We start from the raw sequence: 15,236 nt of genomic DNA on the forward strand, positions 1-15,236 counted from the left end.
CTTACCTCCAGACTCTGTTACTGATGGAACATCTTTAAGTTTTAGCCAGATAATTTGAAACTTTACCCGGAGACTAAGTTGCTTTTTCAAAGTCATTCACGTAATAAGATTTGTTAAGGAATGAAAAAACCTGCTTTCTGTAGTGTTGTGAATGATGGATAAAGGAAGTAAAAATCATATGCACTTCCAATATGTTGTGTTCATAACTTAATAAACCGTTGGTTATCTCTCTATTTTTTTTTTTGGGGGGTGCATGTGTAATGCTGCTAAAATGTGTTACATAGTTACATTACTAAAAACGTGTCTTTTCAATAGATAGGAGCAGGATTCTATTTCTAACAGATTATCCGCAGTTTATGTTGATATAAATCCAAAGTATCCCATCAGATCTACAGATGTGACTGCTTCCAGCAGTGCTAAAAGTAGTTGTGGTAGGACAGCAGGCGACTGCAGCTGGAAAGAGACGGAGATGCCGAGCTTTGTGGGGTGACAGGGATGCTGTGGATGCCCAACTGTCTCTCCCTGGCCCTGGGCGTTGTAGTAACTGGCTGTTTCCCACATTGCTTCCTGTGGGACTTTCTTCACCTCTTACTGTGTGCCTTTAAAACTGTAGCATTTGAAGAAAGTCCAGGCGTTGCGCAGTTCTGCGTCTCAGTGACAACTTCCTAACTTCAAGCTTCTCAGAGTCCTCAGAGCAGAAACCCACAGTTCTGCTGCTGGCTCAGGGCTTCTGCCAGCCCCGCCACGGGATGCCAAGTAGCTCCACTGCCTTTTAGTTTCTTGTGTGCCTGAATTTCCGTGTTTCCTTTTGCAGCAATGGTGCTGCTGCTTCTAGTCTTTCTGGTTGCCTCCCAGCCATAAATGCTGTCTGTTATCCCATTCCAGATAAGCAAGTAGCTGGTTACGCATGTGTCACCACAGTAGCCATGTGGGTGCTCTGATTTCAGGCTGAACCTCTTTGTGCGTATGTGCTGGGCAAAGAAAAGTGGTGTGATTTTCACAGTGTTTCTAAACGTATTTACACGCAAGGAAGAATGTCCAAGAAAGTACATTCTGCTTCCAGGAGAAGCCTTTGACATCCCTCAGTAGTGCTGTAAGTCATCAGCCTGCTTTAGCAGCTTCCTTTGGTAAGAAACAGCAAAGAAACAAAGCAGAATTACTCCTGCTCTTTTTAACCTCTGGTCCTGGTTATCATGAGACCACCTTCCCAACTTTAGGAGGCGAGGCTGTGCATCGCTACCAGGTGGCTTCCTGGCCAGGCTGGCCTTTCTCCGGATAAACCTGTTATTCTCAGTTGAAGAGCAGCTAGCTTCTTGTTGAAAGGGCAGTTCCATTTCAATAAAAGAGCACTTAATCCTTTCTCATTTGTCTTCTACTATCATTTAATCTTGGCAAAACAACAGAATGTTAGAAAACTTCTGCTCAGTCTTTTTTGGCTCTGTTTTTTTCCTAGGCTCGATGGAATATGCATTACAGCTTTTGAATATGAAAATCAAACTATACTTACATATGATTTATTATCCCAAACAGAAGGATTGCATCTATCTATACGATAGAAATGTGGTTAAAAATAGGATGTAATTGAAGTAAATTAAAGGACAATAGTAGCCTTCAAACATTTAAAGAGATGGTATGTTTTTCTTATTGTCAGCGTAAATGGTCTCTGGAGACCACCTTTTTACAGTGATTGTGCGTGTCTAAGATTAAGCAAAGCTGCATGACCAGTGCTATCTCAGGAGGATGCTGAGTCATTAACTCATGTTTATTGCCTCTTGCCATCTTTAGATTATTGCAATTTATAGCTCAAAGGCCTTTTAGGCTGTTTATAAGTTAAAATTAGCTAAATTCTTCTGGATGCAAGTGATAAGTCACTCGGCATTTGTATATCATGGGATGTAAGTTCCTAGCGATGATGCCAGGCAGATTTTTTTCTTACTGTGCAAAGTCTAATTGTGCTACTTCTCCTTAGTTATACTGGGCTACTCTACCCTCTGTTTTGCTAATTTGCTCATTTGTTAAGTGTAAACGCTCTTAAAGAATTCACGGAAGTTAGAGATGATATTATTTATTAGGTATACAGCTTCCACTTATTTTAGACGACATGAAAATGTTTGTATCTTGTCCTGGAGTCTTTTGAGTCACACTTGCTGATGACCTAGGAACTTGTTTAAGTTATAGATGGTAAATGATCGGCCAGGTTAAGTAGCAGGTACGGGCTGTAGTACTGAGCATGTGAACAGAAGTGGACAGAATTTACTACAGACCGAAGACAGGTGCAGTAAGAGAAACAATAACTGAAAAAAAGTTCGAAGAATCACAGTTTACCTTACCCTGTGGATTTTTTCTTTTACGAGTCTTATTGCTGCTGGTAACAAATTCAATCCAGGCGTCACTGGACTAAATGCTTATCGACTTCAGTGGAAGTCACATTTGCTTATATAAGCTAGTATTGTGTGGCTCCCACTAAATGGGAAGTCAAACTATTTTTCCATGTACGTGCATTTTCTGAAGTGTTTAAATCACTATTAGCATCACAGTTAAACTTGGGCTTCCCATTGTGTTCAAAGAGATCATATTAAAACACCTCTGGATGTAAATTATTTAAGATTTTGGTACCTTGCAATCAACCGAGGATTTTTCTCAAGCATTCCTATGAATTAGTTCATCAGTATTAGAGTAATATTCCTTGTTCTATGGATTTTACTGTTTTTTAGTCTAGAGTACAGTGTGTAGCTCAGCCTATTTTGGTGAACGCAGAGGCTTCATCAGGAAAATAAATATTATGAGGAAGTACTTTGAATATACTTATTGTTGAATTTAAACAGTGATGCTACATTCTAATTCCCAGCTCAGTCATCTAGACTTTTCTGTATCTTTTCCCATCCACACTTTTTCACACATTCATTTTACATGTGGAAAAGTGGTATGTTAATTTACAGGCTATCCTAATGACAGGGTTGGTGTTTAGATTTGTGAACACTCAGAAGCAGTTTCACTTAAAATGGAAACCCTCTTCATTTTATGTGCCTTGATTTAAACTGAAGTGCATAGACAAAATTATTTCAAACAGAGCTTTTGCCTGGAGAGTACGCAGGGTGTTACTCGTGTATGTGTATGCACATATGCAATTCTGATTTTATATGCAAAGATCATAGAAGATGCCACTTGATTGTTGTAAATCAGCGATCCAAAAGACACCGGAATTGACTGGGTTTGAGCAACGCGCGGTACAAGGTATTCTTATTATCTCCAGAAGTTTTGCTCATAACTGCAAACCAACGCGTCTGCCTATCACCTTGTTCGGCAGCTTTCTGCTGGGCTGAAACAGGCTTTGATTTTGCACCTTGGTGCCAGCGTTCCTTACCTGTTTTCAAATGTGACCAGCTTTCACTATCACAACATTAGCATACGTGCGGGCACTCTGTTGTGGTTTATGATTGTGTTCCTTGCCTAACTCAAATAAGCTTAAAGGGGGAAAAAACACCATTAATGTTTATTATGTTTTCCTCATATTAATTTTTAAAGATAAACAAATTAAATGTTTCAGCCCATGTAAGACTTTTGTACTTCTAATGGCAAAGTCTCACAGTTAATTATCTGCATATGTCGCTCGTCATCATAGTGCATTATTTTCTGTTTCACTCGTGGCAAAATATAATGTTTTAGGGCACAGTTGTTGAAACTAAAACGCGACCAAAAAATCTGTACCAAGCAAAGCACGCATTCAAAGTATGCATCTGACGCTAAATGAACTTGAAGCGAGGGATAGAGAGTCGGGTTTGTACTTAAAAGATTGCTCACCGAAAAGTTGCATCATATTTATTTCAGACAACTTAAACAACTTGCTCAGAGTGAAACGTTCTTCAACTTTCCAGCCTAATAATTATTTTATAAATATCAGAAGTGCTGTGCACTTAATTCTTTAGCTGAAGGCATTATTTTCAGTTTCTGTACACTGCTGCGAGCTTGCTCCATTTAATCATTTTAAAAGCTTATTTGGTGTAAATTGAATTTAACAGTGTAGTTGCAAGGGTGTTATGTAAAAAAGTCCGAAGGAGCGTCTGGCTGGGGCGGGGGGGGGGTGCGGGGGGGCTGCCGCTCCGCGGGATGGAGCTGCGGGAGGGGAGCAGCGGCCGCATCATCTTAAACTCTGCAGCGCCCTCTCTTGGCAGGACGCGGCACTGCCCTCGGCTTCCCTCCCTCCCTCCTCGGGAATCCATCAAAATCCATAACCGAGAAACGCACAGCTCCGCCACGTTTTACTTTTTAAAGATCTAGTTTGTGTAGTAAAACCTCAATTTGCCGTATGTTTTGGGATTAGCTCTCCTTTTATTTTTTATTTTCTCTCCTCCTACTGCCATTTTTTTGGTCTATCAGCGGGCCCAAATCAGGCAGCTTCGGTCGTCTTAGTCTTTTTGTATTTTTTTTTTTCTTTGCTGCAGAGATCCTGAAGACTTTCCAAACTGCATATTTGGTGCTGTAGAAATGCAAATTGTCTGCTCTTTTGTAAACCTTTCAATTGTCAGACTGCTCTCTTTCAAAATAATAGAGGAGCCTGGAATCGCCCATGCTAAAATTAAGAATTTATAACTGTATGGAACAGATGTTTTCATAAACATTTGCTATAATTAATTTCAACTAGGGGATTGAAGGAACAAAGCAGTTTTTCCCTCTTCAAAACTTTATTGCCTTTTCCCCATACAGCGAACTCAGAAATCTTTGCTTTAATATTGTTAATGAAACAAATTTACTCTTCTGTTTGGTTTTCATTGTGAAAAAGGAAAGCTTAATTTGAATAAGATACCAGCCTTTGGAACAATGGACAAATATGCTGAATTTCAAACATCGTGTATAAAGGATTAAAATACAGAGCATAAGTCTTTAGGTGCTCATTTCTGAGACCACGACCCTGTGGTGTCAATTGTCAGAGATTCCTACATATTAGAATAAATTTTATCCGGAGCAGTTTGATGAATATCTATCTGTGGAGCAAATAGGATGAAGGAATTTTATGTTTGAAGAGTTGTGAACCTTGGTGTTACAAAAAGCAAAGGAGTCTCGTGGCATTATATATAGTTTTAATGCACAGTAAAATGCTTATTGTATGTTGATTACCCCTTTATACTCACAATAAAGGTCTGCAATCTGTTAAGCAATTTTTTCTGTTTGCATTATATGAGCAACACATTTTGACTAAAATCATTCTTCCATATTTGTATTGTCACTAGTTTTTTGGGGATATTGTTTGGAATGTATATAGTTCAGGGCCAGAATTTTGAGTATTGTGAAGAAGAAAAAATATGCATGCATTATTGTTCTTTTTTTACTAATTCCTGTATAGCATATATCATTGGAGAAAAAAAATATGTTTAAAGGTTTTAAAAAAACCACAGCTTAATTGTTTTACACCTGAAAGAACCAGTGCAGCTGCAAGGATTTTTTGAGCAAACTAGAATTCCTGACTGATCTGTCATCTATAAAGTGTGCAAAGAAAAATAGGTAGCTGTCATTAAAATTACATTTCAGCTTTCAATAACCATTTAATGAGTAGCGTAATTATATAAGTATGGTACCTCAAGTACTTCACTCAATAATTAAAAATAATCTCATCTTTAAAGTGAAAGCGCTATAATTATTATTTGACTTAACCAGGACCACTGTTATGATCTCCAGTGGCACCTCAGATTGTTCAAAGTGGTTTTGAAAGTATAAATTAAAATTGGATAAATCATTAAATTATTAAGCTTTAAATATGCTGAAAATGAATATAGCATGGAATTTGGAAGTCATGTTATAAGAATTGACAACCTTAGACTGCAAGCATATATTTGTGTTAAAATTTTCCTTGTCTCTAATCATAAAACACTGCATTAATGATCGAGTGTTTTATATCAACCTGAACTTAAATTTTCACAACTGTTACATAAATTTTGTTTTTTAACAACACTTTAACCTTTGATTAGAATACAAAGAAAATATTAAGCAGAGTGCAAACTCGTCAGCAGAGAGATCTGTCTCCATTTTGACACTCATTAGGAGGGGAATGCACAATTTGATTTCCTAAGTGGGATCACTTTTATCACAAATTCCTTAACCGCCAGCCATAAAACCCTTTCAGACCTGACACAAGATTGGTAAATCGGTTAGCACAATATAAATATACATGTGCCCACACATAGACATGCATATGCGTGTATACATACATACAGAAATATGTATACAAGTAAAGACATTTCTTCACTATCAAAACATATTTTCAAAAGAAAAAAGAAAAGCGTTCAATTATTTTTGAAAGTAGGAGTATATCCATAGAGTAAGGGGATGTCACTCAAGGTTCTTGACTTTGTAGCTTCGCAGCTGGTTATGATAGTATCCCAGCCCTTCTCCGTACGAAGTCCTGTGCTGCATTTTTGCATCTCACAGAAAGTAGCTGTTTTCAGAGACGTAATGAAGGAGATGAGTGAGAAACGTCAGATCCCTACATCGTTCTTCACACGCTTTTTCACTCTTGTTGAGCATATGCTTAAGCTCAGAGTGCTCCTTGTGCCTGGTGCAAACCCAGAGCATCTTCCTGCTCTTGAACTGGGGCTCTGAAATGCTATCCAGTTTCTTCTTTTTGCCTGAAGTGGGAACTGTGCACTGCACCTTGGAAAAGGTCTTCTTTGAGAAGATATTAATACTATCAGTATAATAGGCTGTTAAAAAATAAAAATGCAAAAATAGTGTGCGTATTTAAATTAGGCTTCTCCTTGTTACAATTTCCACACATGGTTTTCAGATAATCTTCAGAAAGTGTATTTGGCGTCCTCCTGATGCTGGGTTCATCTATTTTGTGCTATGTGTATAATCTCAAACATGTTACAAGAAAACAGTTACTGAAGTGACAAGCCTGTGTGTTCTAGGTGAATTTAGTACCCTAGTAGATGTACAATGTACAAATCCTTCTCCCCGCATCTCTGAAATCTAAAGAAGCCAGCATTTGAAACGTTCTTTTTTTGGCTGGTTAGTAAAAGCAGCAATTTCAAGCCATGCAAATTCTCTTGAAACAGCCTCCAGCTGTGTCCAGTAGTACCAGGTCCCAGCTACCCAACTCCCCGCTCCCTTCAGCCCCTGGTCTCCATGCACAAGAACAGCCTTTGCTAAAGTAGGGTGATAGAACTGAATTCTTTTGGGAGAAAGTGTTCATTCCCAGAAGAGGGAGTTTCTCTGTTTAAAGCAGCAGCAAGAAAGATATCCAGATGATCTTCAGCCCCTTTGGAAGGATACTGCCTTATTTGATTACTGTATTAAAACCAGCGACTGCTCTAGTGCTGAAAGCTGGGTACCTTAGCTGTATTTACTTTGGTACTGATGCTTGTTATAGTACTGATTGGTTCCCTTCTCTTTCCTCTGAAAGTATGGTAAGATTTATTTTACCCTTTTTTCCCCAGCTTTTGCATTTGAAGTTTGGAAACATTTTCAGGAGGTGTGGGGCAGGGTTCAGTTTCTTCCACAGAGCCCTTCTTCACATTTTTTAGTCTCTGAAAGGATCTAAAGATTAGTATAATACTGAATCAATTAGGATTTATAAAGGAGACCACAATTTCTGTTACCAGCATCATGAATCTTATATTCATAACTGTTATATTCATAACAGTATACATCCTAATTTTACCAGGAAGTTGGATCAGTATCACTGAAGAAAATGCAAATAATCTATTTGTTCTACTGGGAGTTCACCTACCTCTCAAAAGGAGGAGTAACTGGAACTTGCCTGAGGAGAGGTGATCCAGGGCACGGATTCCCACAGCTTATTGTCATTAGTTAGCGAAGCACCTGTCCCATTTGTTCTCAAGCATTGCTGACCAGGAAAACTTACCACGATTAGCTAGAAAGCCTTTTGGATAGAAGTAGGTAAAATTTAGTGAATCTTCTCTTAAGTCTATGAATACTTTGCACTTTGCTTTATCATTTTTATCGCTTTCAGTGAAAGACATCTAAATCATCTTTCAAGATGTCATAACAGACATTATCTGTCCTAAAGGGAATGGAATAAGAAAACAACCACAGAAGTGCCCACTCCACTAAATCCTGGTTTTGAGAGCTGAGCTCACCTAGTCTTATCCAGTTTTGGTAGCTGCTGCTAATGACACAGTGGTGCAGCAAAAGCGGCTCTTAAAAAAAAACCCCAACAATAACTTGTATCAATGTGAGATTTATTAACAATGGGTGTGCAATTAAGAATGCGGAAGTATTGTGGCGGTCATTTAAATAAAGGAAATTGTTGTCTTCTGAGAGAGTGTTTCAGAATAAAGCAAGCTACGTGTAGAGTAGTTTGTCAAGGACAGCTTGGTGGATGGAGCAGACCCAGGATCCCACCAAATGTTCACTGTGGAATCCTGATAAAAGAACAACTTTTATCACCAAGATTCTGTTTTTTCTTTGCAGAGTCCTGTTCACTCTCCAAGCAGGACAAATGGTTTAGTTGAAAGATGATAATGGCCTTGCATTTTTTTGAGATATTCTTAAGCCACATTCTTCAGAAAGGAAGAAGATGGTGTTGCCATTCTTGAAAAGAGTCACAAAAGATGTTTTTCAGCATGTGAACTTAGCGTTGTGAATGAGTTTTCTTTTTCAGTCTGACCAATGTGATAGGTGAATGCGTAGGAGTTGTCTAAGCATAAATAAAGTGCCGTAGTGCATTCGGGATCCGTTTTGGTGTGCGGTGTCCCTATAAACAATTGCCCGGTATCACTGCACCTAGCCATATGGCTTTAAAAGAGACTGAACACAGTTCAGTCATTTCTCTGTATGCTCAGGATCAGATGTGGAGATGGGTAATATATGAAAAAACGTATTACTTAAAACTGTCCCAATATGGGAGACTATTTTCCAAGAAACAAGAAAAAATGGAACAGATGGTTATTAATAATGGGAGGGTCGTCTCCTGGATGAAGTATCTGGTGGTGTTAATTTAGTTAAATTTAGTAAACAAAAAGCAGATTGATTAAGTAGGATTTCCATTTTCAAAATAAATTTACAGAGCTAATTAGTGAAATCAACCGGACCGAGCAATTTTAGACTAAAATGTAGTAGAGGTATGGGATTCATTTTAGACAAAGGTGCAAAAGTTAATAAAAAAAAAAAAGGCATTCCAAACTAGACGAGAAAAAACACTTGGAAGGAAAGTTCTATGCCAAAGTGAATGATGAAGTATTTTTTCCGGAGTGTCTGGAGTAAGCAAAGATCCTGACTGAAACAGAAGAACAGTTTGATCTGCAAAGAAGGCTACTTCCTGGATAGCAGAAAGGGTGGGGTTGTAGTGACAATTAGCAAAAGTTAATTTGAATTAGATCATAAGAAGGGAATTTCAATTAGCAAGAAAATGTTACTTGACTATGTAAAGAAGCTTTCTGGGGAAGAAAATTAGAACCATCTTGCAGTGCAAATGGACAAATGATATTAAATGTAATCCAGGTACCATCTAAACTGTAAAAACAAAATTTCAGGCAAAAGCCTGAAAATAAATAAATAAAATAAAGGGGAGTGTTGGGTAGCTATTATAAATTAGCACATCCAATAAACATTAAAGCGTCTGACCTGCAGAGTAAGTGTCTTTCGAGAATACTGACAAATACTGCTCCATGGAACAACTTTTTAGTCTTTTAGTTCGTGGCTGGTAGCATATATTTGAAGGAGGAGAGATGTAGTACCTGCACTTAGATTAAGAGGAAAAAAAGTGATAGCAAAGCAGCTATATATGTTGACTATTATCTGTGCAGGGCTTTAGAAAAGTTTTTAAGGAAGAAATAAGAGAGAAAAGAGAAGCGAATGGCTTAATTTACAGTGCGAGTGTTCTGTTAAACAGGAGATTGTGCCTAGCTAACCTGCAAGTTGTTCAAAATATACATTAAGGAAATACACTAAGTCTTTCTGGACCTCAGTAAACCATCTGATGTATTGCCACAGGAGATGTTATGAAATAGAAAGGATGGGGATTAGTGAAGTATAGCAATTATAAGATGAATAGAGAAACGCAGGTTTTAATGAAAGAATTATTTTTAGTGGAGTTTGTGGTGGAACTGATCTTATCCAATATTTTTATTTGTTGTCTTACCACAAAGTGAGAGACTGCACTGATGGGCTTTTGTGAAGAAAAAATATTAGAAGGAAGTGTCCAGTGCAAGTACAAATAGAGTATTCGGGTAGGACTGGTCCTTTCTGAGGAAGAGGACTAGAAAGAGCATGCAATAGTGTGAAATACAGTATTGTACTATCAAGAATTTTTACTGTAAACTTCAAACTTATTTTTGTAAGTAAAAATGGAGAGTAAACACGTAGGAGTGTTGGTTAAGAGTGGCTGTGAAACTCCAAGATGGTGTGGCATGACTATATTGAGCAGCATTTTTTTGATAGAGAGGAAAACCACTGTCCAAAGGATCAACTGATTAAACTTTTAGTATGCTGTCTACAGCTCCTGTCCCTTCTTTTCCGTGTGTAAGAAGGACTGACTTAAACAAAACAGGGAATAAGGAGCCTCATTTAGAAAAAAGACTGAAAGAAAGTTATTTTAGTAAGCAGAACAGAGGACACGAAGGTGCACGATGCTATCTGCAAATGAATTAAGGAAATACACAGGGACATAGAATAATTATCAAGCTAAATGACAGGTTGGGCAAGAATAAATAGTACAAAACTGGACACGAATAAATTTACTTTGAACAACAGATGATTCTTTCTGGCTTTTAACAGTCCTTCAATAGAAGCAGGTATAGAGAGGAAGGTTTCCTTGTAATCCGTGGTTTCTGTGAACGTCACTGTTCTATGTATAAACAGCCCACAGGATGTAAATCAAGGTGTTTTGCAGACACACTACTTAGGGAGTTTCAGAGAAGCTTTGAACTTGTGCTATGACAAAAAAATACCTGGTATCATACAGCGAACTCAAAATTTTTCACAAAATAGATGAACTTTTACGTTCTTTGACTTAATGTTAGTAAAATCAAACTCTTCTATTTATATGGTATATCTCTGTAACCTTATGCTGGTAAAATTGTATTTATTAAGTTGAGAAGGGCCTCAATCAAAACTTCAAGTGCAATTAAATCTCAGATTTTCAGAACATTCAGACTCCAAACTGAACGTGGAGGCTAGTTGTCTCTCTTGCCAGCTGAAAGAATTTGAAGATGTAAAGTTGAGACTTGTCTATGTAAGTTTTGTTGTAAACTAAAGTTACCATATATGGTAAAATCAATTGCAATTCGCATTGATACTGTGTTATTTATTATCAGGGTTGTCTTATAACAAAGGTGTTTTCTTTTATTTTTGTATTAGGAGGATCAAATGAAAATGGAAGCACACAACACACCTCAGATTCTGATAGAACATTTATTTCTTACAGGTTGGTAATTTTTTATATTTATTTTCTAATTTTTAAAAGTTTAAATATAATAAGCAGCATAATCTATTTAAAGCAAAAGGACAGGTCCGTGTATTTTAAGAGCATTGTACTATCTGAATATCAACAGTCAGTAGACTAAAGGACATGAATGATTTAATTAAGGAATGATCTGAGAAGTTGTTTTCTGGATTTTTATTTTTTTTGGAGAAAGCTGTTCAAAATGCTTAACTAATGAAAGTACATGATGTTTTTAAGCCTAAATATTTTTAAGGGGTTTTTTTTGCTTTGTTTTCTTCAAAATATGCAATAAAATAGAAAATCTCACCTAAACTCGTAGCAGCTAAGCTGAATGTTGTTGAAATATTTAACTCACCAGGGATCACCTTACTGCTCTTCTCCAAAGTAACTGGATCTATGGACCACATGGAAGTCTATTTGCTCGTTATTTCACGTCAAAAACCAAAGCCAGGATTTTTTAAATTTGAGGTTTTCTAAGAGGAAAATAATATTTCAATTCTGTTGATAGTAAACGCCAGTTAAAGCAAAGTGATGGCTGAGCAACTTTTTGCAGCACTGTCACTGCGCCCAAGTCTTGCTTGGGTACGTACCTGAGGGTTTCTTGTGCTTTAAAGCACAGAAAGGTAATCAGCAGATGGATGGTTTCATCTTGCAGCCAGCAAAATACTGCCTCTGCTACAAATGCTAAATCTTTGTCCTTGTGACTGGTAAATTACTAGTAAGATTTGTGCTAACCAGAATGACTGCATCTGATTTTGATTCTTAAGTATGGTAAAATAAACTAAGCTTAGCACATGATCATTTTGGATTCATGTGTTGAGCTATGGTGGATGGCATCTTTTTCATTTTTTGTTTGTAGTCTGCTGGAGTCTGTACTTCAAAGAGGTGCAGGCAGGCAAGAGGAACCTGCCTGATTGCCTTGTCCTGGTTGCAGCCGGCTGGGTGGGGTATATCACACCATCTTGCAGGCAGTGAGCTGTGCTGGGCTTGAGAAGCCTTCAGGTGTGGGGTGGGACAGAGGGACACAACGCCTGGAGAACCTGTTGTGGGCTGGAGATGGAGAGATTGCTGAGGAGAGCAGGGAGCAAACAGCCTGGTCTTGAGGATGTTGAAGCGAAAGACTTCTCATAAGGACCTAGTGGGAACAGTGAAGAGTTTGTTGCGATTCAGACACCCAGAGGAAGCTTCTGGACTGAGAGCAAGGTTGGAAAAAAGGGTGTGCCTGCAGGGATACAGTGGGACAGGGGAGGTTTGGTTTATGAATCCTTCCAATTTTCTGTTCTCTAGTAAGTCTGCTCTAATGAAATCTACTTTGTGATGATATAAAACCCTTTGATGGTAGTTAGCATCTTCACTTGGAGAAAAATACATTAGCAGATCCGCATGACTCGATTTCTTGTCATATTTGTGTTCTCTGATGCATGTAACATACTAAGTTGAAAGAATGGCTCAAAAATACTACCTGGAATAATCGTCATATTTTTTAGGTGAGAAGCGTATACATACAGAGACCGTGAAGCAGTCTCAGAAAAAAATAGGCAAGATAGAATTTAGCCAGGTCAGCAAAAGGAAGGAGCTGGGAGCTCTTACTGCCATTAATTCTGGGACACTTGCGCCTGAAACTCGTTAACTCAAGAGCCCCAGCTCTTGTACCCTGCCAAGGTAAAACTTGAAGCAGCAGCCGCCAGCTTCAGCGAGGCTCAGGTTCCACAGGAGTGTAAGCTGGGATCTGACCCTTTCTACCTGTCCCTTCTCCGCTGCCCCAGTGGCACTCATCTCTCAGTGAGCCAGTCCAGGGTGCTAAACTAGCCTAGCCTCAGCTGTAGTGAATCCTCAGCCATCTTTAATGCTCCACGAATAAGAGAAGGTTAAAGTTGGCCTTTGTATCTCCATATTCCTCAGTCTAGAGAGCATATAATAAATAGGATGTTGGCTACGACTTCCACTAAATAATAATCATATTCTATCAGAGAGGATTACAGCTTAACTTACAAAACTGAAATTAATTAATATTTTAAAAGCAGTCCTATATACCACTGCCAGAGTATTATTATGATAATTAGAGGCAAGGTAATAAAGCAAGATAGTACCGTGTATATATATATATATATGTCTGTGTGTGTATACCCACATATATATATATAAAAGAAACCTCTGACTTTTAGCAGTTGGCAAGCTAGCACTGTTATTAAGTAGTATTACAATGTTTAAGGTGTGAAATGAATGTTTTCTGCTCAGTGGTAAGTAACTCACATCATATAATAAGACTGGCTGTAAATTTGCTGGTTGGGTTGAATATTGTGTTGATAGTTATTGTTCTATGCTGCATATGAAGTAAAAATGGGTGGTTAATACCTTATGAAAGATGAAAAGTAAATCTTAAACTACCTTAAAAGGGAACAATGTAAATGGTTGTTATTCCTTTAAGGACTCATTAGGATACTGTCAATTAATAGTGTTTCATTAAGTTAGTAATTGGATAAAACTGATGATAGTCTTGTTTACCCAATGTGTTTCGGTCTGTTGTATTTAAAAAAGACTGGCTAGTGAATTTTTGCTGGAAAAGAGGCAAAGGCATCTTTAGATCATGGTCGATGTCATGCTTGCAGAAGGCTGATACATGCAAAATTCTACTGGAAATTTTTACTGAAACAAAAGCTGCTTCGTGTTTTATCAGTAGCAGTCTCTTTACAATTTATTTAGGAAAAGAGGCAACTCCAAATGTTTAAAAACATTTGACTGTGAATGTGTTTTGCTATTGAAGTGCACTTAAGAGCATATTGTTCTTACCACAATGAAAAAAACACAGAGCGGGAGGTGTTACTTGATTCCAACACTTTCTATTTTAAAGGACAATTTTACAGTATCCAGTACAAGGCCCAGAGCATATGTGTATGTATTAATAAAGGATGTCAGACCATTATCCTTTGATATATTTATAATGCTCCAGAATTATTTGTATGGTTTTATTTTTAATATGATGGTGTCGCCTTAGAGTTTGTGGCTTTTTCTAGTGTTTATCACGGCACAGATTTAATGTTGCTTATGTTCAGATAGTGAGCATTTCCCTTTAGGTCATAAAGTTTGTAAGTAATGTAAACGAAAAGCACATGTGACTGGCACATATTTCTAAATATTCTGTGAGTTTGTGAATGCATCCTGCCAGGTCACAGACAGTTTTCTAGTTGGTCTTAGACTCTGATGGAAGTATCTTTGTGTGCTTGGGAAGAAGCTTTACTAATAAGAAATTATGAAAATTATTTCCTAGAACCATGTCATCAAAATTTGAAGTTCACTATTAGAAAAATTTGAACAAGGATTTAGACATATAGTAACTGTCATCTTTAAAACAGAAGAAACTTGAGGAAAATATTTGAGTTCTGCTGTACTGTATTATTTTACTGCTATGGTTAAAGTGTTTTCTGAACGTGTAAATTGGAGGACTTCACCAAAAGGAAAAGAAAAATAGGTGTGGGTCTCTAGTTTCAGTATCTGCAATGCAGCGCTGCTGGAAAGTAGAAATACTGTCTTTCTCCTGCCTTCCCAAGGGCAGCTGACCTTCTCCTCGCCAAAGAGGTGAACCCCTTGCCAGCACATATGACTACAGACTATTACATTAATCTGTTTAGCCTCAGTACCAGCTGCTTGCATGTTTTTAATTATCTTATTAGATGGTATAACAGTGACCTATGAAATAAAATGAAGGTGAGTATTTTTTAACTTTATTTTACAGGCTATTTTTCTAAATATATTTTAATGACCTAATTATGACTTTTAGGGAGAGCCATTGATGCAGACATTCAATTTGGCTGATAGAATCTAACATCTCAAGGACACT

The 15,236-nt window shown here is 37.7% G+C and overlaps 1 protein-coding gene across 2 annotated transcripts in view; it reads left to right on the top strand.

The window, feature by feature from the left end:
- The window catches only part of TBC1D5 (TBC1 domain family member 5), a 320,822-nt gene that overhangs the window by 146,045 nt on the left and 159,541 nt on the right, over positions 1–15,236 (top strand). For both annotated transcript variants that reach the window (XM_054193612.1, XM_054193613.1), the window contains exon 5: positions 11,314–11,380. In XM_054193612.1, the coding sequence (XP_054049587.1) occupies positions 11,314–11,380 (67 nt within the window). The remainder of the gene's footprint in view (positions 1–11,313; positions 11,381–15,236) is intronic.

The sequence above is a fragment of the Rissa tridactyla genome, chromosome 2, assembly GCF_028500815.1.
Source record: "Rissa tridactyla isolate bRisTri1 chromosome 2, bRisTri1.patW.cur.20221130, whole genome shotgun sequence".
Classification (NCBI taxonomy): Eukaryota; Metazoa; Chordata; class Aves; order Charadriiformes; family Laridae; genus Rissa; species Rissa tridactyla.